The sequence below is a fragment of the Solanum tuberosum genome, unplaced genomic scaffold (assembly GCF_000226075.1).
Source record: "Solanum tuberosum cultivar DM 1-3 516 R44 unplaced genomic scaffold, SolTub_3.0 scf00409, whole genome shotgun sequence".
Taxonomy (NCBI): Eukaryota; Viridiplantae; Streptophyta; class Magnoliopsida; order Solanales; family Solanaceae; genus Solanum; species Solanum tuberosum.
The window spans coordinates 93064-120346 of record NW_006239346.1 but is presented as its reverse complement, the minus strand read 5'-3'; the positions used below and the strand labels follow the sequence as shown (position 1 = coordinate 120346).

General features: G+C 33.8%; 3 protein-coding genes across 5 annotated transcripts; 1 reads left to right on the top strand and 2 right to left on the bottom strand.

Moving 5' to 3' along the window:
• Positions 1 to 5784: 5784 nt before the first annotated feature.
• Positions 5785 to 8751, top strand: LOC102578283 (pentatricopeptide repeat-containing protein At3g09060). Of its 3 annotated transcripts, XM_015303285.1 has the most exons (3): positions 5785 to 7931; positions 8038 to 8180; positions 8280 to 8445. In XM_015303285.1, exons 1-2 carry the CDS (start codon positions 6035 to 6037, stop codon positions 8103 to 8105), a joined length of 1965 nt encoding a protein of 654 aa, XP_015158771.1. In that variant the 5' UTR covers positions 5785 to 6034; the 3' UTR covers positions 8106 to 8180; positions 8280 to 8445. The 3 variants fall into 3 exon arrangements, with proteins under 3 accessions (XP_015158771.1, XP_015158772.1, XP_006363054.1); XM_015303286.1 differs by lacking the exons at positions 8038 to 8180; positions 8280 to 8445 and adding an exon at positions 8687 to 8751; XM_006362992.2 differs by having other exon boundaries at positions 5785 to 8180.
• A 2150-nt stretch (positions 8752 to 10901) lies between these two features.
• LOC102579061 (uncharacterized) lies at positions 10902 to 12175 on the bottom strand. The gene is made up of 2 exons (XM_006362995.2): positions 11695 to 12175; positions 10902 to 11611 (listed from the first exon to the last, which is right to left on the bottom strand). The coding sequence occupies exons 1-2, from the start codon at positions 12034 to 12036 to the stop codon at positions 11168 to 11170; spliced, it is 786 nt and encodes a 261-aa protein (XP_006363057.1). The 5' UTR covers positions 12037 to 12175; the 3' UTR covers positions 10902 to 11167.
• Positions 12176 to 13872: 1697 nt separating this feature from the next.
• Positions 13873 to 23804, bottom strand: LOC102592651 (protein NRT1/ PTR FAMILY 8.1-like). The gene is made up of 8 exons (XM_006363035.2): positions 23696 to 23804; positions 23293 to 23510; positions 22472 to 23019; positions 21540 to 22299; positions 16738 to 16861; positions 16421 to 16638; positions 15331 to 15878; positions 13873 to 14900 (listed from the first exon to the last, which is right to left on the bottom strand). The coding sequence occupies exons 1-8, from the start codon at positions 23802 to 23804 to the stop codon at positions 14072 to 14074; spliced, it is 3354 nt and encodes a 1117-aa protein (XP_006363097.2). The 3' UTR covers positions 13873 to 14071.
• Positions 23805 to 27283: the final 3479 nt, after the last annotated feature.

The following is a 27283-nucleotide window of genomic DNA, read 5'->3' as shown; positions in this document are numbered from 1 at the left end:
GTAAAATTTAAATGGGTCTACAATAGAATTCCTAGAAATCCAACTTGAAAAATTATGTTAAAAATGGAAACTAAAAAGTGAAATAAATTTAATTGAGAGTTATCCTTCGTCTGTCCCATTTTATGTGACACTTTTTATTTCTCGAGAATCAAATAGTTTAAGTTTGACCATAAATTTGCGTATGATATCTTCAATTTTTTAAAAATGAAATTTATATATTTGTAAACTACGTAAAAATCAAAATATTATAATTCATAATAATTAATAATTCAAAATATTTTAAAGATCTATGAAAAATTTAAGATGAAAGATAAACTAAAGAGAGTAAAAGGGGAGAATGGAAAGTAGAAAAAAAGAATAGTTCATCTTTTTGGTGGGCCTCAATGTACAATTTCTATAGCTTTTAGTCCAGCTCTTTAGTGCAGTGTTGGTCCTCCCAAACTCCCATTTCTAAATAGGAGTAATAATATTGTAAGTCATACTATTATTGGTGGTATTTTAGTGGTATTACTCTTATAGTTTTTTATCCTTTGAGTTTGGTTAGTAGCTATGGTGTTTTTACACCTCTATTATTGTCATATCCTATTACTAGAGGAGTATGACTCATGCTTGAGCACGGGTCCAACATTGTACACTTTAAAGCAATAGATGCATAAGATACACAATTATAAACATTATCAATATATCACAATTCTATTGAGGCAAAATTATGTTGAAATAAATATCCAAGTTTAGACCAAAAAACACCTTTCATATGAGAAAAGAAACGGTCTTTCTTTTACATCGACAAAGGCGTATACGAATAGGAATTATCCATTATCTTGGGCACTATAAATTTCTAATCAAAGAATTCTACAAAGTGCAAAATTAGTTCTACCCACTAAAAGAACAAAATTGTAGTATATGAGTTATTGAGGAAATATTCATAAGAACCATCTAAAGTCTAACATAAAATATCAAGTTAATTCATAACGTTGTCTATTGCATCTGAGTACCAGCCCAATACCAAACTTAAAAAAAATGGAGGAATCCAGAGGTCCTATTCACAAACCATTCTAACAGTCGTCTAATATATTAACATACATCTTTGCAGCATTTCAAGTCTACCTATAATGCTTCCAAGTTTTGATTGGCAATGGCAAAGTTAAGCATCTAAGTTAATTGTGCAAAAGAATATGGCAATATAAGCTTTACAACATACTATTTTACAATTATATATAATATACAAGGTGAAGTACCAACACAGCTCTACAAAGTTGTACGAATAACATTGAAAATCGTACCACACTATTGAGCCCTATTCACTGGTAAATAAATGTGTTTTACCTCCTATTATTTTCAATTATTTTGCTTTAGTTCTTTAGTCAGATTTTCATATTTTTCGTCTATCTTTTTCTTTTCTATTTTTCATTCTCTCCATTCTCACTCTTGGCGGAGAAGGAAAAGAAGAGACTTAGAAATGAAGGTGTTACATTTTCGGAGGGGAGATCAAATTGATGGAAAATTAGACAATAGTGATTTGACTCCCGAGCTGGTGCATCAATTTAGTGATGAAACTTCACATTTGACTTCAAATTTGGAGGTAATTTTTCTTTCCAATGGTAAATTTCTAGGCTCCCCTTTTAATTTCTGGGTTTAATTATTTTTTTATGAGATATTAATTCCTTATTTATTAAAGTCAAAAGAAATTTACCATTGGAATGAAAAATTACCTCCAAATTTGTAGTCAAATGTGAAGTTTTATCACCAAATTGATGCATCATCTCGGAAGTCAAACTACTCCTCTAATTTTCCATCAATTTGCTCTCCCTCTCTCAAAATGTAACACCTCCATTTCTAAGTCTCTTCTTCTCCTTCTTCGCCAAGAGTGAGAAAAGAAAAAGATGACGGAAAATATGAAAAACTGACCAACGAACTAAAGCAAAATAATTGAAAATTAGAGGAGGTAGGACACATGTTTATTTACCGGTGAATAGGGCTCAATAGTGTAGTACGATTTTCAATGCTAGGTAATTTTTCATTCCAATGGTAAATTCCTTTTTCTTTTTCTTTTCCTCGCAAATTTACCACTAGACAGTGTCTAGTGGCCTTTTATTAAACATAAAAATATCAATAGGGATAAGTGCAAGCAAGGGGGCTAGACCTTACCTTACTAATCCTAATGAAGTACCTAATGTCTACTACCTAACAAGCATGAAGAAAATAAGAGCTAGAGAGAACTAAATATTTTTTGATCACCACAGAGTTTGTAATACACTCCATGATGATATTACAAATGAGGATGCTTACATAATGTAAAAATATGTCAATCAAGAAGAAAGTTGAGTTATCAGCCTTAAACTTTCTATTACAAACTCATGAATTAAAAAAATTTGATTGCCTATCAAAAGTAACTTGAAGTATTTTTCTCTTGCCTTCTTCTTCAAACCTATCCAACAACGCTTGATAATTCATACTTTCTTTATGGATTTATTGGATCTTGTTGAACCTATTGATATCATCAAATGGTTCTGCTTTGCCTGTCGCATCGGTAGGTGCCTTGGAACAAACTCCTCAGTCATTTTACCGTCCCAACTATGTTGCCTTCCATGTGTCTTCTTTTTGCTTTTGTTGCTTCCACTTCTTTGTTGCCTAGGTGATATATCTCCTTCCCTAGCCACTCTATAAAATCATATGTCCAACATATCTTCCTCATATTCATCAAGAGAATCCTCACCCAAATCAAGCATACTGTCTTCCTCATCTTCATCAAGAGAATCCTCGCCCAAATCAATTGTATTTGACACTAGGCCCTTGACTCATTCTTCTTTGCAATCACACATTTAGGCACAAATACGGGAGCTTCTGGACTTAATTTGCTATTCAAAGTAGGTGGTGAAACATGTTTTTCTTGGATCAAATCGTTGTCATTTTCTGTTAACTTTACTTGCTTTCCAATAGTCATCGATAAAGCATAAAAGCTATTCGAACATAATAGGTCTCTTGAGGCATTACTAATATCTTGCCTCTTCTCACCGTCATGAAAATTTCCAGTCGCACCCTTTTCACTACATGGAGAACTATTTTGACTAGTCGGGGAAAGGCTCCGATTACTAGTTGAATTTTTGTGTGCAACCAGTATCCAATTTTTAGTTGCATTCTTGGTTTCAACTTGCAAAATATGCTGCCCAGAATTTTCAGCATCTTCAACATCAGAAGTATCCATTAGTTTGTGTCCTGAATCCATTATTTTTTGGCCTGAACCAACTCGCGGCTCATCAACCCCAATTCTTGGCGTTTTTCCTTTGTTTTCGGTAGTTGTTTGAACACCAATATTACTTGTAACAACATCCATTGAGTGTGCACGATTTTGCTCAGAAGTGACAGCAACCAACTGTCGATCTAAAGAAGTAGCTTTACTCTGATAGACATCTACAACCTTTCTTTTTTCATTTAGTATTTCTCTCGCATCACCTTGATACTTTTCACTATCGATAGTACCTTTTGAAGCAACTGGTATCATCAATTTAACTAGTGAACTTAACCGCGCTTCGCACAATTAGAAATAATTCGCTAAATTCGTCAAATAATTAATTTTTAGAATAATTGAGTGTTAAAAATTTGTTATTTTGATTTCTTTTCGAGATCAAACGACAACTATCTTCATCATGACCTTGGTGCTTACAATAATTGCAATACAAAGGTAGATTATCATATACAATCTCTGGAAAAACCTCGATCAACTTACCAGATTTTCCATCCACAAACTGTAATCTTATACGATTTGGAAGCTTTTCCATTAGATCAAGTATAACCTTGACCCTAGCTGTGCTAGGTCTTGATTTGATTTGTGTAGCTTTATCTATAGCTATTGGTTTCCCAACTGCCGATGTTATAGACAACAGAGACTTCTTTGCAAACAAATTTGGAGATAAGTTCGGTAAAAAAATCCAAACCATAGCTAAGGTTGTTTCTTCCTTAGGATTATATCCAATGGACCATGGAAAACTCTACATTGGTGCTCCTCTCCATTGTAGAAAAAATAATTAACTGAGCGAGATAAAGCTAGTACATAATCTTCATATTGATCAAATCTCAACAAAATTTGTCTTGGGGCAAGTAAGCCAATTAAACAATTGCCCTTGGTACCAAGATGTTTCGGTAAAATTGACATTAATACCTTCAAATTTGGCGCACCATGGGATAATCTAAACATCACTGCTTGATGCAATCTCTCTTCAATCATAAAGTCTTGCCTTTCCTCCATTGAAAACGTGATAGTAGGTTCTCCATGAATTATTTCGATTGATTTTGAGATTGTTTTTTAGTTAATTAGAGCAGATTGTTTAGGATTTATAGTATGGGAATTGAAAAATGTGGCGTATGTGGTGGTTTGGGGTGGTGGGGCGGGCTGGACAACCTCGAAAGGAGGCTGTCCAGTGGCCATAGCTGCCATGAGAGTTGCGCAGCTGCTAGCTAGGCTTTCCTTTTAGTTTATGGGTTTAATTATTTTTTTTGATGAGATATTGATTCCTTATTTTCATTGAAATGAAAAGTTACCTCCAAATTTGTAGTCAAATGTGAAGTTTTATCACCAAATTGATGCACCATCTCGGAAATCAAATCACTTTCTCTAATTTCAATCAATTTTCTCTTCCTCTCTAAAAATGTAATACCTCCATTTCTAAGTCTCTCCTTCTCCTTCTTCGCCAAGAGTGAGAATGGAGAGAATGAAAAATCGAAAAAGAAAAAGATGACAAAAAATATGAAAAATTGACAAAGAACTAAAGCAAAATGATTGAAAATAGGAGGAGGTAGGACACGCATAGTACACATGTTTATTTACCGGTGAATAGCTCAATATTATAGTACGATTTTCAATGCTATTGGTACAACTTTGTAGAGTTGTGTCGGTACTTCGCCTTGTTGGCTTATATATAATGGTAATGCCTACTATTATTTAGGATGATTCGATAGATTTTTCACATTATGTTATTTCTCATTACTTTGTTTTTTTTTTTCATAAGATGAGTGTCTTGGGTATCCACCACTCTACTTCCAATGTAGTGGTAAAATCTTCGTAAATTTTACCCCCACTTTATGAGATAACACTGATATGCTGTTGTTATTATTCTTAATCATTGTTGTATGACAGTAGTTTTTTGAATTAATACCAAGTGAGTATAATACATTGAAAAAGTGGATCTTCAATTCTAAGTATGAAAAGTGAGTTTAAATCAAATAGTTATTATTTAAAAACTTGAAACATTAGAAAATCAGAACCGTTGCAAAATGAATTTCATAGATATGTTGTTTTAATACATTGTTAGACACATGTGAGTTTAAATCAAATGGGTGTTGTTGAAAACACTTGAAACATTAACAAGTCACTATTATTGCAAAATGATTTTGTTAGACATGTAATTGCTATAACAAATTGATGATTGAGATTTTCTTATGATAACTAGCACATGTATAACTAAACTCTAGATAACTAAATCTACATAACTAATATCCACGTTATTAATACCTGCATAACTCTATCCAGCTACCAAACGACTCCCCAGTACATGGCCTATTACTGAAACTTTGCTTAGCAAGGGAGGAGTTAGCTATAATATGAGAAAAGTTAAAAATGGACTTCAATTAGATTTTGAATTTTAACATAAAACAAAAATAAATAAATACTAAAATCGTATTTTTTACTAAATTATGTTATTATCTTATCAATATTAATAAAACCATTTATTTATATATGAATCTTCTAAAAATATAGTATTATTTTTTTTCCAATTAGGCCCTCAAATACCTTCTCCCAAATTACTTTTAAATCTCTTTCGGCATTAGGCATTGTAAGTTGCCGCCGCTACTCTTTCGGCAAAGTAAAATTCACTCTCAGAGGCAGCAGCTGAAAGAGCAAAAATGGAGGTTTTGAAAACCAGAAATCTACACCGGCAGTAAGATTTCTTCTTCCTATTGAAATCACACTTAAATTTCAATGCTAAGAATGCAACAATGAGACTCAAAAATCCAACAAAGAGAACTCCTTCAGCTCATGGCGATGTTACCCAAGAAGCTTTCCCCAAAATCCCTCTTAAAGCTTCTCAAATCCGAGAAGAATCCCAACGCAGCACTCTCCTTATTCGATATAGCTTCTCAACACCCAAATTACACTCACGACTCCATTATCTTCCACCATATTCTCAGGAAACTATCCGACCAAAGATTCATCCCTCACATGACCCGAATCGTTGATATGATTCAAACCCAGAAATGTTTATGCTCTGAGGATGTTGCATTGACTGTTATTAAAGGGTATGCGAAGAATTCCATGGTTGATAAAGCTATGGAAGTTTTTCAGAATATGAAGAATATTTTTGGTTGTATACCTGGGGTTAGGTCTTTTAATACATTGCTTAATGCTTTTGTTGTTTCGAATCAGTTGAGTAGAGCTGAGTTGTTTTTCAAGTATTTTGGAACAATGGGTGTGTCTCCAAATTTGGAAACTTATAATGTTTTGATTAAACTTGCTTGTAAAAAGGGGCAATTTGATAAGGCGAAAGAGTTGTTGGATTGGATGTGGGAGAGTAAGTTGATGCCAGATGTGTATAGTTATGGAACTTTGATCAATGGACTTGCAAAGAATGGACATTTGGGTAAGGCCTTAGAGGTGTTTGATGAAATGTTTGAAAGAGGGTTGTATCCAGATGTGACCTGTTATAATATTCTAATTGATGTATTTTTGAAAAGTGGTGATTATGATAGTGGTAAGATGATTTGGGCGCGGTTGATAAATACGTCGAATGTTTACCCTAACGTGGTTAGCTATAATGTCATGATTAATGGTTTATGTAGATGTGGTAAGTTTAATGAGGGATTGGAACTCTGGGACAGGATGAAGAAAAATGCACAAAAAATGGACTTGTTCACGTGTAGTACGTTGATTCATGGTTTGTGTGAATTGGGCAATGTCAATGGGGCTGAGAGGATTTTTAAGGAAATGATTGAGACTGGACTATTACCTGATGTTGTGGTATATGGTGCTTTGCTTAATGGTTATTGTAAGGTCGGGGAGATTATAAAGTGTTTTGAGTTGTGGGAGCTGATGGGGAAGGAAGATTGTCGCAACGTTACTAGTTATAATATATTGATGAGAGGTTTGTTCGAGAATCGAATGGTGGATGAAGCGGTTTCTATTTGGAAGCTTATGAATGAGAATGGTGTTGTTGCTGATTCAACATCTTACGGAATCCTAATTCAAGGGTTGTGTAACAATGGGTATCTGAACAAGGCTTTGGAGGTCTTGCAAGCTGAAAATCATGGAGAAAGATTTATGGATTCATATGCATACTCGTCTATTGTTAAGGGGTTGTGCAGAGAAGGAAGATTAAAAGAAGCAAATGCTATAATTGATTTGATGGCTAAACAGGGATGTACACTAAGTTCTCATGTTTGCAATGCACTAATCAATGGCTTCATCAAAGCATCTAAAATTGCAGAGGCACTCAGATTTTTTGGTGAAATGAGTAGTCGGAATTGTTCGCCAACAGTAGTAACCTATAATGTGCTGATTGATGGATTATGCAAAGCTGAAAGATTTGGTGACGCCTATAAGCTTGTGGAGGACATGCTGCAGAAAGGGTGGACGCCTGACATGATAACATATAGCTTATTGATGGATGGCCTTTGCCAAAGCAAAAAAGTAGACCTGGCCCTGAAGTTATTGAGTCAAATTGTTAGCAAGGGATTCAAGCCTGATGTGACCATGGTTAACATTATAATTCATGGCCTTTGCTCTGCTGGAAACCTTGATAACGCATTGCAGCTCTTTTTGAGCATGTGCCAATGGGAATGTCTCCCGAATCTCGTCACATATAACACCCTTATGGAGGGATTTTATAAAGCTAGAGACTGCAAAAACGCTTCAGCAGTTTGGGCTCTCATTTTAAAAGGTGGGTTTCAGCCCGATATTATTTCTTATAATATTACTCTTAAAGGGCTTTGTTCTTGCCATAGAATGTCGGATGCCATATTATTCTTTAGTGATGCCCTTAATAGGAACATCCGTCCAACTGCAATTACATGGAATATACTTGTCAGAGCAGTTATTTATGGCTGAGCTATAACACGATATTTATGAAGTACACACCCAGTGGGTTTCTGATACCAATTTCTAACCCGAGCATGAAGTTCAGCTGCAGGTCTAATCTCCTTTCTGTTGCTCTTCAGTATCCTAGATTTGCTTTCCTGCATATGTAACCTCACAATGTACTAAGAGAAGCATATCTTCATGGTTGCAGGGCTGCCATTATTACTCTCACTATCAAGCCAAGTTTGTCGGACCTGTATATGATATTTCTTGTTTTAAGTTGTAAGTGAGCTCTCTACTCAAGTCAGGTGAGTAGATGATTTTGCATTTTGACAAAATGGGATATCTAACCAGAAGCACAATGCTCTGCTAATCAGGTGTGTTTTTGTTGTGTGCTTCTTTTCAGAAGCAATTTAAGATTCTGTGGTTTATACAGGTTGAATGGTATTCTTGTGATTGAGAAGCTAAAATACTGAATTTTGAAAGAAATATGCTGCCAACTCAATTCTAGCTGAGTGGCAGTGAAAACTTCCCTGCATCTCGTATCTTCTGATAACCTTGATTATGCTTTTGTTTAGTAAAGTACTAAACTTTATTCCATATGTCTTTCTGGTGCAGAAAAATGAAGGGAAAGTAGAGGCAACCAAGATGTTTGTGCAACAAAATTGGGCTGTTTATTGGGATGAGATATTCTTAATGTTAAGGTATTGCTATTGTCCTTGGATTTCTTTTGCTATCTACACATGTTGGTAAAACAAAAAAATATCATCCAAAGAATTGGTTATGGGTACGGCAGAATCAAGCCTATTGCCTGCCTGATTGGGGAGGGGGACGTGGGGGTTATTTATGATTGTCATAGATCAAATCAGACATCTCCATTTTGAAGATGTTTCCCTTGATTATGCCACCCTGGGTGTTCCGTGCAAGTAGGATTTTTTTTTGTCAATTTGACTTTGCAGTGTTTCTTTTAGACCTTGGAACTCTTGAGGGAAATTGTGCATGTACTAAGTAGTGTTGTCAAAGGCGCGCTTAAGCCCTAAAGCGAATGGCCTGCTTGTGAACCAGGACCAGTAGCAGTTTGCTACCTAAGTAGTGTTGTCAAAGGCGCGCTTAAGCCCTAAAGCGAATGGCCTGCTTGTGAACCAGGACCAGTAGCAGTTTGCTACCTAAGTAGTGTTGTCAAAGGCGCGCTTAAGCCCTAAAGCGAATGGCCTGCTTGTGAACCAGGACCAGTAGCAGTTTGCTACCTAAGTAGTGTTGTCAAAGGCGCGCTTAAGCCCTAAAGCGAGGCTCAAAACGTGTTGAGCGCCTCGCCTCGCTTTAGGTGTGCTTCAGTGTTGTCATCAAGGTTCTAAGGCATACTTATCCTTGCCAATGAGCCTCTGTTGACGAGGCGACACTAAATAATTGATATGTCACATTATTATAATTTTTTTTTTCAATTTCTTTGTTCATATATTTGTCATTCATGTTTATAATTGTTAGTTTTGAACCAAACATATATATTTGTATCTTTTTTCTCCCTTTGCGCCTTTTTTCATTAGCCTATGTTTTATTTGCACTTTTTGCTTAAAGCCCTAGTGGACCTTAGAGCTTTTTTGTGCTTTTCACCTTTGATAACACTATACCTAACATAAAACATAAGTTGCTATGAAGTTACCAATTTCAAAAAAAAAAAAAACATAAGTTGCTATGGGTTCGTATCTTTGTAAAGAAGCTAAAAGTTTTTCAAATTAGAGAAAATGTGAAAGGCTTAAATGGTAAGTTAGGAAGAAAGATTATTTGACTCACGTTTTACTTCACTGACATTTTTTAAGACAGAATTGCTATCAGATTGTAAAACAAAAGGATAGTACTTGGGATCACTAGATCCACCATTCGAAATAGCTACATTATTGTTTAGGGAAAAGAATTCACAATCCATTTAGGAACTTAGTGAATCAGGGACTTTGATCATAGCTTCTTCTTTTGTGCTTGAGATATGCTGCCGATATTCATATTTGGATTTCGGACTTCTATCCCTTAGTGCTAAAAACACCGACTATTTTTGGTTATCAAGCACATAACCCTTTGATTATTAAACATTTTCTTCAAATAAAAATGTTACATTCCAATTCTTTCATCAAATAATGTTACATTCCAATTGAACGAAGGCCTCCAAATATTTCGTCGCCTCTTTATAAATTATCAAAATTAGAGGTTAAACTAAATTGTGTATTAGTCAATGTTATCAAAGGCACACTTAAGCCTTGAAGAGAGGCTCAAAACGTGTTGAGTGCTTCGGCCTCGCTTAATGTGTGCTTAAGTGGCGTCATCATGGTTCTAAGGCATACTTTCCTTGCCAATGAATCTCTTTTGAAGAGACGACACTAAACAATTGATATTTCACTTTATCGCAATAATTTTTCAATTTCTTTGTTCATATATTTGTCATTCATGCTTACAAATTATTAGTCTTGGATAAAACATATATATTTATATTTTTTCTCCCTTTGTGCCTTTTTTAAATTAAAGCCCACACTTTAATTGCGCTTAAAGCCCCAGCAGACCTTAGAGCTTTTTTGCGCTTTTTGCTTTTGATCACACTGGTAATTAGTGTATTACTTCTTACTGGAAATGAGAAGAGAATGTTCCCACCAGGCTACTCTATAAGTGTTATCTTTTGATTTTGCCCAATTTTTTTTCCGTTTTACCCCATTCATTATTGAGGAAAAAAGAATTAGCAGAACCTTTTTCAAAATTAAAGACAACCGGAAAAACTGAACCAAATTATTTTTGGTTAGGTTTTGGTTTTCTCATTCACAAATTGAAAAGCAAAACAACTGAAAAAAAATATGAAAAACTGAACCGACCGGTGCCCACCCCTATCTCTATAAAGTATAAGTTGACATGTCCTATGTTGTTGATCAATATAAAGCATCCTACTTGTATCCAACTTTGGTGGCTGCAGTTGCCATGGGACTTGGATACGCTGATGCAAGAGAAAAATTGGCATGATATATCAGCCTCTAATAATAACGTTTTATTTGAGGTTATAGCTCATGCTACATTAATATTTAACATTTTGCTGTTTTTGTACAATCGGTGGAAGAGATGACTTCACCTTTTTTCTTCTTCAGATGTCTGCTTTTGCTTTGTTTCTGTTTCTGATAACACTTTCTGCTCGTAGATGACTTGAGAAAGCAAACCCACCAAGATCACTCCAAGAACTGCACTCTTTCCCAGGTCAGACGGTGAAGAGATCAAGGCATTCGTAATCCCAACTACCACGAGGCCCATAAGTGCAAGGTAGATATTCTTTCTAGTATTTGACTCGGCAATTTCTTTATTGAGTTGCTTCATCTTCTCTGTTTCCTTCTTAGCTTTTGCTTTATCCACTGGTTGTTTTTGCCCTAAGTTCTTAAAGAAAAGCCCTTCATTTTTCTCCTCCTCCATTTGGTCTACAAAGTCCGCCAGCTTCTTCTCGTTCTCTTCGATCCCCTGTTTGTTTAACTCTACTGATTCTTCAAAAGCTTGCATCTGGCTCTCTATATTTCCCATTATCTGCACCAAAAAGAAAGGAAAAAAAAAAATCAAAAGCTGTGTATTTGGATGAATTAAATTTTTTCATTTTCTGTATGACAGACCCTTTCACCAGCTTCATCAAGCTCTTTGAGGGCGTTTTCACCAATTTGGTCAATCTCAGTATTGGCATCTTCAGCAAACTGTGATAGATAAGCAGATCTTTCGTCTAAATAATCAGTAAGACGAACTTTTTGTGTTTGAAGCTGGGCTATCCTTGCAAGCAGTTCCTGCTGACGGGAGTCTCCTTGAGGCGGCGTAGGTGGAGTTTCTTCTGAGTCTGAATTTGAATCATTTGGTTTGCAGAGGCAGCGAACGAGGTCTTTCCTTTGGAAATGGCTTGTTCTGTTAAAAAATACATGTTGATTTGGTGTCATAGAATAGTGAATTGGTTTTAGATGAATCATCCTTTGAAGTTGTGTTCCAGTTTGTTGGGAGAATAGCTAGTGCTATGTAGTGAGTGTTATTAACTATGAAAAGGTAAAGTGTTTGTGTACCTCTGATTGAATGTACCTTATCCATTTTATTTGCAGATAATTTAGAAACAAAAAAAAGAAATGGGTCATTTCATTATTTGTCTGTTTAGTCATTGTGGGCCGTGAAGGGGAGTTTACACTTGTAAAGGAATACTTCTATATTTCAAAATATAAAGAAATAGATATACAAAGAAAAAAATTTAAGAGTATTCAACCAATATAGAATATATATACGTAAAACAAAAAGTTAACTAGCTATACAAAAGGGTTTTGCTGACATAAATCACTCTTTTCTTGAACAGTTAAACCAATATTTCTTATGAAGGGTAGGGGTACCAAGCAGTGGCGGAGGCAGGAATTCTATCAAGGGGGTTCAAATAAAAAAAATGTTGTTGCCTGGAATCGAACCCGTGACCCAAAGCTCACATAGGCTGAATCCTGACCCCCATAAACCACTGAGCTACTCCTTTGACATATGCTCAGGGGGTTCAATTTTAAATATATACACGTACACAAAAAAATTAATCTTATATATATAGTGTAATTTTTTTTCCGAGGGGGGTCGGATGACCCCCCTGGACACACTATAGAGCTACTCCTTTGACATATGCTCAGGGGGTTCAATTTTAAATATATACACGTACACAAAAAAATTAATCTTATATATATAGTGTAATTTTTTTTCCGAGGGGGGTCGGATGACCCCCCTGGACACACTATAGAGCTACTCCTTTGACATATGCTCAGGGGGTTCAATTTTAAATATATACACGTACACAAAAAAATTAATCTTATATATATAGTGTAATTTTTTTTCCGAGGGGGGTCGGATGACCCCCCTGGACACACTATAGAGCTACTCCTTTGACATATGCTCAGGGGGTTCAATTTTAAATATATACACGTACACAAAAAAATTAATCTTATATATATAGTGTAATTTTTTTTCCGAGGGGGGTCGGATGACCCCCCTGGACACACTATAGAGCTACTCCTTTGACATATGCTCAGGGGGTTCAATTTTAAATATATACACGTACACAAAAAAATTAATCTTATATATATAGTGTAATTTTTTTTCCGAGGGGGGTCGGATGACCCCCCTGGACACACTATAGAGCTACTCCTTTGACATATGCTCAGGGGGTTCAATTTTAAATATATACACGTACACAAAAAAATTAATCTTATATATATAGTGTAATTTTTTTTCCGAGGGGGGTCGGATGACCCCCCTGGACACACTATAGATCCGCCCCTGGTACCAAGGGCGAACTTATCGATAACAAAAAAAACGAAAATGTTTTTGCTGGAGGGTTCTTGATGTTTCGAGTCAAATGAAATTGAAAATATTTTTTTCTAAAAAATATTTCAAATGGCATTTCAAAAGTGATACTAATCTCATTTTTCATGTTCATGTGCACTCTCTATATATAGCTTTTGAATCTCTTGAATACAGAGCGTACAAAAAGAGAAACTTGGTCTGACTTCTGTTGCTAAATTAAGGGCGTTTTCTTTTATGTTTGTCACTTAAAATAAACACCCTAATAGCACCACAAATAAGCATCTTCACCACATGTCAAATAAAGTAAATGAACTAAAAGATGTTGATCATACAAGCAACAAGTCCAAGCTTGTAACACATTCCACTTGCTCCAAACTGGAATCATGCATTTGACCTATAATATTAGCATTAACAAATATGAAAGATGCTACGCACCATTTGGAACTTGAGGAAGAAAGCCTCGAGATGACCATGGCCAAAAACGCGATCATACTGATAAAAGAAGGGGAACAGACAAGTCTCAAACAAGACTAAGATTAATCAAGAAAGCATTCACCTAAGAACATAACTGATGTTTATAAAATAAAATTCATGGATAGATCAGAACCATCGGAACTAGCAGCAGTTGTAATCCATATCTACAGAAAGTTTGCATCTTCAGAAGAATAAACGCGATGATGTTTAGATTTTCCCAGTAACCTTCTTGTAAGTGTACCATTTGGAGATCCAGAGATAGACGAAAAAGTTGATGATGCTGAGGAATGCCAATAGCCAGTAAAAGTAGTCAAGGTGGCCTCTGTTCAAGTCATCTGGAATCCATCCAAACTTCCCGTGCCTTGTGGTGGTCTTCATCACGATTGTAACGAGGAGAGAACTTAGGTAACTACCTAATGCAGTAGTTGTAAGACAGAGGGCTGAACACAAACTTCTCATGGCATCAGGAGCCTGGTCATAGAAGAACTCCAGCTGACCGATGAATGTGAACACCTCCGCGCATCCAATCAAGAAGTATTGAGGAACTTGCCAGAAGATGCTCAGAGGAACGTATTCGAGGTCATAGTAGTTGTTCTTCCTTACCATGTCAAGCCGAATGGTCTCCAGAACTGCAGCACAAGCCATGGCAAATACTGAAATAACAAGACCAATGCCCATTCTCTGCAGCTGAGTGAATCCTCGTTCGTGGCCTGTATACTTTCGTGCCATGGGAACAATGACACGGTCATATACAGGCGCCCAGAAAATAACACTGACCGTGTCAAATATGGATAGACATGCTGATGGAATCCTGAAGTGAGGTCCAATGTAATTGTCCATTATGTTGCCTTGGTTAACAAACATGGTGCTCATCTGACCGTAGACACAGGAAAACACGATACCAGTAGCCCATATGGGGAGTAGACGGATGATCGACTTGACCTCCTCAACTTGAGTCACTGTGCAGAGCCTCCACGGATTCACTGATCCATTGACTTTATCAGATTCACCTTCCACAGCAGCCTTGTCAAAGAACCTGAGTTCCATTTTTCAAGTGGCGGTATATTAGCAAACAATAGAGTTGCAGCAAACACAAAGAATGGGACAATATGCATGATTTGAAACTTAAAAGGACCGAAAAGATGTATTTCACACTGTTATATGGACCAGCAATGAATACAACAGTGTAGCAATCTATAATCAGAGTGAAGTTTTACAAAGATCACCAGACAATATGGATTGTAGTTTTTATCAAAGAAGTTCTAATTACCTATAACTTCTAGAGAATTGACTACCATTGCGCGATATTAACATCTAAAAGGCATATTTAAGATAGACACGTTAACTTTGCCTCAACTGACATCTAAACACTCCGACTTTGAGAATGCACATCTAGACACCTCAAAGTCAGAGCGTTTAGTCTAAGTGTTCACTTCAGAAAGGTTACAATGGGATTGTAGAGTTACCTGAACTCGTCTGAGTGCTCAAGCTTGCGGCTTGCTACGATGATGGATTCTGTATCAGCAGTCTCATAGAGAAGAGTCTCGTCATGAGGAGTTTTGACATGACATTTTCTAATAGACGCAACAAACACCTGAACTATGCGAGTCAGGGGACTCCCTGCTGGTGGTTGGAGCCTATATAGACGGGTACCTGAAAAGAAAAACACTAGTGCAATGGCCATAGCCACAGCTGGAACACCAAAACCCAAGCCCCAGCCCACATTGCTTTGTATATACACTAGAGCTGATGAAGCGATAAGAGCACCGACATTGATTGAGAGATAAAACCAGTTAAAGAATGAGCTCTTCTTCTTCTTTTCGTTTTCATCATTGTCATCAAATTGATCTGCCCCAAAGGAAGAGACACAAGGCTTGATACCACCAGTTCCAAAGGCAATCAAGTAGATCGAAACAAAGAATGCTGTTTTCTGTGATGATGTTGGGTTGCAAGTACCATTATTACAGGGCCTTATCCCTTTTACAGAAGCAGATAACGTCAGGAGTGTCATTCCCTACATAAACAAGTTAAGTTCATCAATTCCTCCGCAAAAAATCAGTGTGCTCGAGTAAATAGAAACATCAGGACATGTTGTTACCACTACTTCTAAGTTACTGATGTGTACTTGCTAAAGTCAAAGACCATCAACAACATCATACACAACGAAATCCCACGAAGTGGGCTCTAGGAATACAGTGTAAGCAGGCCTTACCACTACCTCAGAGAGTTAGAGATACTGTTTCCAAAAGACCCTCGGCTCAAGCAACTCAAAGCAGTAATTAAAAGAAAAACAGTAGTGGAGAGAAACAAGACAATCACCTAAACACAGTAAACCACAAATGATATCAAATACCAAAATACACAGACTACATGAAAAGGCTAATACTACGATTGACATGATTCTCTATACTACCATCAAAGCAAATACATGAATAGGCTAGTAATACAACAACTCTCAACTACCTACTGACTTTCTACCCTTGTCCACGACCTCCATACCCTCCTATCAAAGAACATGAAAAGGATAAAAACGAAGAAGAGCCATTTAGTACTTACAATGATATAAAGGAATGAGAAACCAGCAATTGTCCAGTATCGCCCAAGATAGGCATCAGCCAAGAATGCTCCAATCAATGGTGTGACATAGCAGGTTCCCGACCAATTGTTTACAGCTTTTGAAGAAGCAGCAACGCCTAGATTGAGCCTCTTATGAATATAGTTCACCAAATTTGTACTCATACCATAGTACGCCAAACGCTCACATGCTTCATCCCCTGTAAATTCAAACCTTTACATGTCAACAACATCATTCTAACATAACTTCAAACTGAATTATACACAACTACTTCTATGGATTAAGTGAAACATCGTACCAAGGATGTAGGGACAAGCCTTCCAGGTTCCGGTTTTCTTCTTGTTAGCAGGTTTTTTATAGATGTCCACAGTCCCATCCTTCGTGTAGTCATCATCGCTATTCATTCTAGCTTCTCCCACAATGTCAACTAGACCAAATCAATGCAACAACCTAAAGGGCAAACAATCATACAAACACATAAGACACCTCTGCTACACATTGGAGATTTTCGAAATCAAAACAAGAACAACATTTATGGGCTTTGACACTCTAGGATTTTCACTAACGAGATTCATAGCAGAAAGAAGTAAACATACAACGAAACCAATAGAATTCAAAATCTACTATATTTACAAATAAAAAAAAAATAAAAAACTGACCTTTATACATATAATATAATTTTTCGACGATAAATTATTCCAAGATCACCACATATCAGATAAACAAAAGGATACCAATTGGCCAAAAGTGGACCCCACAAACAAACAACACTAATAATATACCCTCATAGTGTAAAAAAAAGTAGTCATTCTGTGTTCACATAGGGTTTAAGGAATGGTCACATCCCAAAGCATGACGCAAACATCAATGGTTGATTCGAAGATCTGTTAAATTATCTATAGGTAAAAATCAGGTTCTATAAGCAAAATTGAGATAATCAGAAAAACGAAAAAATCACACCACACACACATATACAGAGATGTTATCATGGTTAAATTAAATATATATACACACACATTACACAACATTTGTAGGAAAAACTCACTAATAATATACACTAAAAATGTAAAAAAAACATAAAAATCCTTCAATTATATTATTGTATATATATGTTAAATCCTTTTTGAAGGTAAAATAACTCAAAAACTGAGAAAGTTGCACAAAACATCACGTGTTTACATAAGTGTCTAGCTTGACACAAGCATTAGTGATTGATTCCACGTAACGAAAATCCATTAAATTTCATACATTGCATAATGATGATTATAGTATAGAATATAGATATATAAAAGATGAAAAATACCTTTTTGTGGGGTTTGAGAGAAGGAGGCGGCAGAGTAAAATGTTGGAGTTGAGGAATGTGAGAATATAAAGGGGTCTTACTGCTACAGCTCAGATTTTCTAGTTACTAACTTTGTATAAATTTTGTTGGAGAAAATAAATAATAATACTAATAATAATAAAAAGATTTATTATCTAAAATTGTATACTTAACTCTATAGTCTATATGCAAAAAATAAATTTTTACTATCCCTTGACAACTATGGGTAGATATGCTAAAATAGGAAATGTTTTCAATGCCCCGTTTAAATTTTAAGGAGACGTTTGACCATGAATTTTTTTGGGGAGTTGAATTTCAGTAGACATGTTTGGTTGAATTTTAAAATTTTCATAAATTTGAAAAGTAATAAAAATGTGTTTACTTTTTTCACTTCAAAGTACGGACAAAAAGTCAAAAATATTTTCAATTTGTATTCATGGTCAAACACAATTGTAATTTTCAAATATCATTTTTCACTTTAAAAACAAAAACTTTAAAAAAAAAGAAAAGAATTGACAATGAAATATGGTTAAATGCTGACTTAATAGTTTCGTTAAGAAACATTTTACTAGAATAAATTCTCATATGTAGTAAAATTTTGACAAATCGTTAGGATTTAGAATTGATGGATGTCATAGTAATCGTCAGAATTTATGATCAAATCCTTACAAATTTTAAAATTAATGGCAAAATTGTGTAATCGTAATCTTGATGGATCATCATAATTTATGATCACAAAATCCTCATAATTCGTCCGAATTAACAATAAAATTCTTATGAATCTTCATAACTTTTTGTGTTAAATACTAATCAACGCATCTTGTTTCAAAGTTCGTCCAAATCAACTCCAAATGACTCTAAATTTAATACTAATCCTAATATTTTTCAATGGTTAGATTCAATGTAAACCTTCATAAATTAATTAAGCCTATTTATTTCTTCTTCAACAAGTTTTTTCACGCTTAACAAAACTAAATAATAATAATAATAATAATAATAACAACAATAATAATAATAATGATAATAATTATCTATAAAATTATTTTGTAACGTAATACCATAGAATTGCATGATAATCATAACATGCTGCGAAAGACATAAATAATTCTAAACAAATTTATTTGTGTTTAAAATTAATTTACATATTAAAAATGAGTTTCAAAGTCAAACTTAATGACGATAGTCCTAATTCAAAATTTGGTTGGAACAATTTAAGCGTATCCTACTGAAATTTATTTTTGCCAACTGTCAAATTGAGAATATTTTGCTACATTTTTTCCTGAAATCACAATAAATGAAACAAGAAAATAATTATTTTTATATGTAAAATATTAACTATATAACTTTGTTTTATCAAGGCTTATTTTTATATTCAAAGTTTGAACCCGAGACATCTGGTTAAGGGAGGATCAACCTCATCTATTACGTCAATTATAGAAAACAAAGCATTGAATTTGAGTAGGAAAGTGTACCTTAATTATATTTTATCTTCACAATCTTTGTGTTTGATATGTAATTAGCAGAATGTGAACATTTGTATGTATACAAAATCGAAGTTATCTTCCGATCAACTGTCCATCCAATCAAGTTTCATTTATTGTACTTTAATTGACAGAAATAAGAAGTATGAACAATTTATATAGTCTGTTTTATTTATTGTATGTACTTAAATAAACTATAATTGGTAAAAGTAAAGAGTGTGAACATTTGATCTTTTATTCTAGTCTAGTTAACTAAACTACAACTGGCAGAAATGAAAGAGTTTGAACATTTATCTTTTATTGTACTTAAAACTGAACTACAATTGGCAGATAAAGAGTGTGAACATTTAACTTTTATTATATATATATATATATAATAGACTAAAAGGGCAGTAGTGGAAATAGGTTAAAATAGGTAACCGGTGCACTAAACTCCCTCTTCAGGAGCGGCTTAACATAATTGGAGCAACATTTTAATTATGTGCTTAAAATCTAAATAAACATTATATGTATTTATTCAATTTTTGAAAAAACATTTTAGATACATATTATTGTCTAATATATTTTTTATAAGTGATTTCTTCGATTTTTTTTAATTATTAATTTTAGGTAAGATTTTATCAATTCAACAATAACTCACTGAGGCAGTCATCATGATGTTAACAAAATTTTATAAGTAATAAGTAGAGAAGTTTTATATAATTGAGAGGTAGAATTATAGAATTTGATTCAAGAAGTTTGTACTTGATAATTGGTATACCCTACTTTAATATACTTGTTGTAATGCTTGAAAATTCAAGAAGAAATAAAAAAAGAATTTACAGTTCACTTTATTTAACAACTTTCGACTATTAATTCATATTTTTGATAGAGTATTGCTTTAACTTTTCAAAAATTTGAAGAAAGAGAGTGCAAAAGAAGTAAAAAAGAAAAGAAAAAAAGTTTAGGCTTGTGCTAGTAGATAATGTAAGAAGGCAAAACAACAAGTATTCTTCATTTCTTCTATTTGAACCGGGTTAAAGAAAATAAAACAAGGGTCAATTTTATAGGCAGCTTTACCCTGTATTTCTACAAGAGACTATTTTCAAAGCTTGAACGTGATCTTCAGCTAGTCATATGACAATAACTTTATCAGTAACGTCAAAACTTTCTTAGTATTTAGGAAATAATGGTTCATATTGTTAGTTATCATTATTTCCTCATTAAGCTACTTGGCTTTGGTGAAATTATGATTGATGTGTAGGATCTCCCAATTATATTTGTCAATGTGGGCAGATCAAAAGAATAAATCAATCACTATTTGAACAACAAAATAAGGATCAATTGCAGTTCTTATCAACAAAAGTATCCATTTCTTGGACTACTTATTTAGTCTTTAGCTGACAAAGACAGTTAACAGTGCAAAGACAGATCCAAAATCAAAGACGTTATTAGTCCGTTTGATCAAACTTTTAGAGTCCGTTTATTTTTTAAGTGCTTCTTTTAAAAAAGTACTTTTTGAAAAAGTTTATATGGCTAAACTAACTTGAAAAATACTTTTGCATTTTAGATTACTAAGTTGTGCTTGACCAAAGTTTAAACTTAATAGTAGTACTTTAGGAATTCAAGATAAAAATTAGTATTCTTTCCGTCCCAATTTATGTGATACATTTTTTATTTCAAAATTTAAACAAGTGTATCTTTGATCATAAAATTTTCATATATCTTTTAAATATTTTGAATTGTCAATCATTGCAACTTATAGTACTTTTAACATAGTTTACAAATACATAAATTTCATTTTTTTTTTTAAATGAAGATTTTATGCGCAATTGCCGGTCAAATTTAAACTGTTTGACTCGCAAAAATACGAAATGTGTCACATAAATTGGGACAGAGAGAGTAATTGTTTTCAACAATACCCCTTATATTAAAAAACTAGCACTTCAATTATCAAGAAACATCTAATAAGTAGGGGGTAACTTACTAAACTATACCTTATAGTTATTGTTTTTCTTAATTAATATTGGACATGAAAAGAGCTAAAAACGACAGTTAAAATGGAACATAGCAAGTATGATGCAATGCAATACTAAAAATTAGAACCAAAAAACCAAGGAAACCAACCTTAATGCTCATTTCAAGAAAATCAAGAATCTTGAACAACAATGTTATATCTTTTGCAGAAACAGATGATCAAAACACTAATAATATTGTTACAAATAATTGTAACTTAATTAACTATGATGAGGATGGACCTATATAAGGCTTCTTATAAGTATAAAATTTAGCAACAAACAGAAAAAATCCAAAATTGATCACACTTAGCACAGCCAAAAGCCAGAAAAAGTAATGTAAATGACCATAGTTCAAGTTATCAGGAATCCAACCAGCACCACCATGTCTAGTACTCATGTCTGTAACAACATTCACCAAAAATGTACTCAGATAGTTCCCGAGCGCGGTCGTTATAAGAGACAGAGCAGAACATAAACTTCTCATAGCATCAGGAGCTTGTTCATAGAAGAATTCCAATTGTCCAATGAATGTAAAAACCTCAGCACAACCTATGACAAAATATTGAGGAACTTGCCAAAAAATCGACATAGGTATATGCTTCATTTCGTAGTAATTATGTTGTTTTACACTTGTCAATCTTACCAATTCCAATGTTCCAGCAATCATCATCGCGAAAATTGAGATTACGAGTCCAATTGCCATCCTTTGTAGCTGAGTGAAACCATTCCTATGACCTGTGATTCTTCTGGCTGACGGAACAATCACACGGTCATAGACAGGTACCCAAAAAATGACACTAATCGTGTCGAAAAGGGAAAGGGAAGCTGAAGGGATTTCAAAGGATTTCGTCATGTGAAGATCCATTGTGTTGCCCTGGAGAACAAATAAGGTTCCCATTTGACTATACACACTGCTAAAGATTATACCAGTTGCCCATATAGGCAATAACCTTATGATTGATTTCAATTCTTCAACTTGTGTCACAGTGCAAAGACTCCATGGATTGATTGACCCTTTGATTTTTTCTGATTGTGTCTCCACTGCTGCCTTATCAAAGAAACTGAATAAAATATGAAGACAAAAATATTAAAACAAACGCTATTAAGTCGCTAAAAGATAACTACAAGTAACTGTTTGTCTGATAGTATAACTATCAAAGATAACTACAACTGTTGTTGATGAGATGATCATACGATTTAACAGAAAACGAATCGAAAAGGACTTAGACATACCTCAATTGTTGAGTATGATCAAGTTTCCTGCTACCTTGTACAACAGATTCTTCATCATTAGTTTCAAACAAAACAGAAGTATCCTTCACTTTAATTTTCCTAAAAGATGCAACTACAACTTGAAATATCCTTGTAAGTGGACTTCCACCAGGTTTTTGATTCCTATAAAGTTTTGTTCCTGAAAAAAAACTGACAACAGCAATAGCCATAGCAACAGCAGGAATACCAAATCCCCAACCCCATCCAACATTTGTTTGTATCCAAACAAGAACAGTAGAGGCAACGAGCGCGCCGATGTTGATAGAAAAATAGAACCAATTAAAGAAAGAACTCTTTTTTTTCTTCTCTGTTTCATCAGAATCATCAAATTGATCAGCACCAAATGATGAAACACAAGGTTTTATTCCACCAGTACCAAGTGCTATTAGGTAAAGACCTAAGTAAAATATTCCAATTTGTAATCCTTTAGGGTGACATGAATTGTTGTCATGATCACAAGGTGGTTTTAGTCCATGTATTGATGCTGATAATGTTAGTACTGTCATCCCCTGCATAAATTTAAAGTACAACGCTTTAACTTATATGCACTGACAATATTTATCTATTGTGTAAAAGTGTTTCATTCTTGTGTACGTACTTCCTAGGCAGGATAATAAACGTGTTAGTTAGTGCAATCTCACAAAGCAGGGTCTAGGGGGAAAGGTGTATGTAGAATGCAGAACTGCTAGGGTCATGTCCTCGGTAAGCTGAAGTTGTGATATGTTATGCATACTACCAAAATTAAAGAAACATGGAAAGCAAAAAAATATAAAGAGGCTTACAAAGACATAGATGATTGAGAAGGCAGCAATAGTCCAAAATCTTCCCAAATAGGCATCAGCTAGAAATGCACCTAGCAATGGTGTAACATAACATGTCCCTGACCAATTTGTAACATTATTAACTGCCACAACACTACTCTCATTCATCTGATATTTCAGATAATTCACTAGATTTGTGTTTATCCCATAATATGCCAGCCTCTCACAACATTCATTTCCTGTTAATTAAATTAAACGAGATCGATTCAAAATTTATATACGTACATAAACACAAAAAATCAATCATAATATAACTTATGGCTAGAGGGGGGTCGGGTGAACACCCTCCCTCCCCCTACATCCGCCGTTTGAATCTCAGATAATGAAAAGTATCACATCAATCGAAACGGAGAAATTAGTGTACCAAGGATATAGGGGCAAGCTCTCCAAGTTCCAGTTTGGTTCTTGATTGCTGGATTGTTTTTGTAATCCACCGTTCCATCTTTCACAAATTTATTATCATCTTCCGCCATACTTGATACTAGTGATACAAATAAAATTATATTCGAAGTATGAGGGTCAAAACACGTAATTTAAATAAACTTTACATATTTGAAAAATACACAAATATATTGTACAACTCAACATAACTAATAATTCAAGATATTTTAGAAATGTGATAAAATTATAGTTAAAGCTTTCCGAACAGTAATATCTTCACGTAAATTGAGACAGATGAAATAATATTTGTGTACATACCTAGGATGTTTTGCTTTTGCTAGGAGGAGGTGAAGGTTCAAGAAAACAAGAAAGCTCACCAAATTATTTATAATAAGATGAGTAAGTATAATTAATTTGGGAAGTTGGAAGTGTAATTAATATACACATATTAGAGAGGATGGCTGTGTGCATGGTTTCCATTTTGCAGCCATGCATACATTCATTGGACCTACGTTATCCTACACTTGACACTCCCACCATCTAAAACCCTATTCGACCAAATTACCAAAAAACCCTCCACAAATTACTATCCTCGTTAATTAGGAGTTGTTAGATGGGCGAATTGGACTAAATTTAAACGGGTTAAAATGATCCAAATTTAGAGTGAGTTATACATTTGCCTGGTCAACTGAATATAATTGTATTCGTTAGCTAAATATATAAAAAAATATCCCTCCGTTCATTTACTTGTCATATCATACTATAATAGATTTTGGTGGACAACTATTTATGTCAATTTCTCAGCTAATAAAAAGGTTACTGAAAACAATTCCAGTTTTGCGAAATCATTTTTATACGTGGCCAATTATGATTTGGCCACGACATTAATTAAATGTTTTTTTAAAAGGAAAAAGGTTAAAATATACCATAGAACTTTGAGAAAAGACTCATCTGTGTCATCCGTTAAAAGTTCGACTCATCTATGTCATTTTAGTTATAATGGCATGGATGAGCCTTTTTTTCTCAAACGGTAATGACATAGATGAGACAAACTATTAACTAATTGCATAGATAAGCCTTTTCTCAAAGTTCGATGATGTTGTAGACATTGATATTCTGCTGACTCTACAAGACGTGTTCAATTTGAATTGGGACTCTAGAAGATGTGTTCAGTTTCAATTAGAATTCTTGGAGGCTACTCAACCATAAACCCTAGTTTATGCCTATATAAAGGGTACTAAATTCCCTTAAAAGACATCTCAAAATAGCCCATAAACTCTTGGGTATTTTTAAAGATCAAGATCTCGAATATTCCACAAAAGTCATGGAATATTCATATAGAGGTCAAATCTAAATCATCATAGTTCGAGAAATACGCCATTAACGGCCCTCGAATCATGGATAAATATTAGGAAAATAGAATCAAGGGAGGAACAAAATTGTACCTGCATATTTATCAATAAAGTTATGTTTCTTCAAATTTTATTTGTGTGATTTATTATTTTCCATATGTTTAAAATTTGTTGCAAACAAATGTTTTAGAGTCTTTTCCCTTTCTATATTCTCTTTTTCAATCTGCTTTGAAATATATTGTGTAAGCTAAGGTTCTATTAGAAAGACATCCCTATCTCTATGAGGAGCAGATCAGTAAAATTTATGTACACTAATTTTTCAAATTTCATTTATGAAATTACAAAGTTAATTAATGGTCTGACTTATAAATCTCAACTTCTAAATAATCCTTTTACTTACCTTGGTACTTGGTTTTGGTCATGAATGTAGTGTAGAAGATATTTGTCCATGGCACACATATTTTCATTTTTCATGGCACACACTTCTATCCATAGTAGTAATTGATCAGTCAGTGTCTTCTCATTTTTGAGCCCTTAGCTTATTATTGATTTTTTTTATTTTCTATCTATTTGATATTTATATTGAAGCTCGATTAAATTGAATTCGCGCCGAAAAGTTCCATATTGATCATACGTAAAATGCTCTCTAGCAAAGGCAAATTTATATCATTCGAGACCTCTGATTAAGGATGAAAGAGTACTTACCACTCTCTGTCACAAACCGTTGTTGGTAGTTTATTATTGATTGAATCATCAATCAATTCCACTCTCTCTACTTGCTCTGGTTTTCTATCTTTCTTTCTAATTGAATTGAATTGATCTTTTTCTTTTTTTTCTGTTAGAGGCAGACTTCTCTCCCATATGGGGATTTGAGAGGTTACAATCACAATAAATATCATAGTTACTCCGTCTTTTCATTTTATAATGTTATCACAATATATATAATAATTGATATATAATTATACGTCTCGAAAAATGATTTAGAGAAAAAATAATTAATATCAATTTTTATTTTTTTTGATATATTAAAAAGTGACGAATAAAAAAAAAATATATTTTAAAAAAATACTAGACAAGTAAAGTAAACGAAAGAATTATTTTCACAGAACTTAGTGAACTATTTTGGATTTTAAAAATAGACCTCTTTTAAACAGAATGTAATCTTAATTTTGAAGACAAGACAAGAATTTGCGATTAGGATAGAAATATACTTAGCTACCAATATGTTCAATTAAATACCGTGATCTCATTGTATTCATTAATAGAGCAATTTCATAAGTATATAAGGACATTTTGTTTTATAAACGAGTAGAAATTCAGGAGAATACTATGAGTATTAATAATTCGATTAATTAGCAATTGTTGATAATTCAAATTAAAAGAAAAATGTTCGAGAACTCAATAGGATTGGTGAATTACGTGCAACCCTAAAATATTCATCTCATTGATAAGTGATAACGAAAAAAAATCGCTCTTTGTATAGTTAAATTTCATTATTCGTTTTATTTTTATTTTACTTGGTTCAAAAAAAAAAAAACTTTGAGATTTATCTATTCAATAAATAGTAATTAGCACTAGTTTAGTTTAATAAATAATTAATCACAAGTCCTTATGGATTCAACATTCGATTTCTAAAATTACTATATTACTTGTACGAGTAAACGCATGTGCATTTCGAAGCAACATGAAACTTCAGATATTTTGTCGGAATTTAAAAATTATACTTTGTCAAATCTAACTTTTAATATCATATGAGTATTTAAAATTATTCTGAAATAGATAGACTCGTAAACAAATTGTAACCTTAGAATATAAACTTAAATAGTGGTACCAAAATCTTGTGCACCTCCCCATTGCCAATAGGTTTAGTAGAATCTAAGTTTTGTTGTGATAAATCAGATTTTGGTCAAGCTTACATGAGTTCAACATAATTAGGTAAATATAACATAAATTAATTATTCCAATGCTTGTGAAATTTAGTCAGATAAAGTAGAGAAACATAATAATACCTAATTCTAGAAGATTGGATTATTTATTGATTTGTTTCATTCTCAAACACAATTTTTTTTAAAATATTTTATTTGTATTTTACATCTTTAAAAGGTAGCAAGTCGATTTAACACTAAGTGTTCCTAATAATTTAAAAGCATAGTAAGTTCAGAATTGACAAGAAAAAGAAATAAGTTGTCCACGTAGTACTGATCTAAAAGGACTATCTA

What these genes read in the sequence shown, in the direction of transcription:
- LOC102592651 (XM_006363035.2), bottom strand. Translation starts at nt 23,804, where the DNA reads ATGGCGGAAGATGATAATAAATTTGTGAAAGATGGAACGGTGGATTAC. An exon ending in TCTCAATCATCTATGTCTTT is followed by an intron (nt 23,020 to 23,292) that starts GTAAGCCTCTTT and finishes AAATTTATGCAG; the next exon opens with GGGATGACAGTACTAACATT. An exon ending in TTTTGGCTGTGCTAAGTGTG is followed by an intron (nt 16,862 to 21,539) that starts ATCAATTTTGGA and finishes GGTCTAGTTGAC; the next exon opens with ATTGTGGGAGAAGCTAGAAT.
- LOC102578283 (XM_006362992.2), top strand. Translation starts at nt 6,035, where the DNA reads ATGGCGATGTTACCCAAGAAGCTTTCCCCAAAATCCCTCTTAAAGCTT.
- LOC102579061 (XM_006362995.2), bottom strand. Translation starts at nt 12,036, where the DNA reads ATGATTCATCTAAAACCAATTCACTATTCTATGACACCAAATCAACAT. An exon ending in TTGATGAAGCTGGTGAAAGG is followed by an intron (nt 11,612 to 11,694) that starts GTCTGTCATACA and finishes TTTTTGGTGCAG; the next exon opens with ATAATGGGAAATATAGAGAG.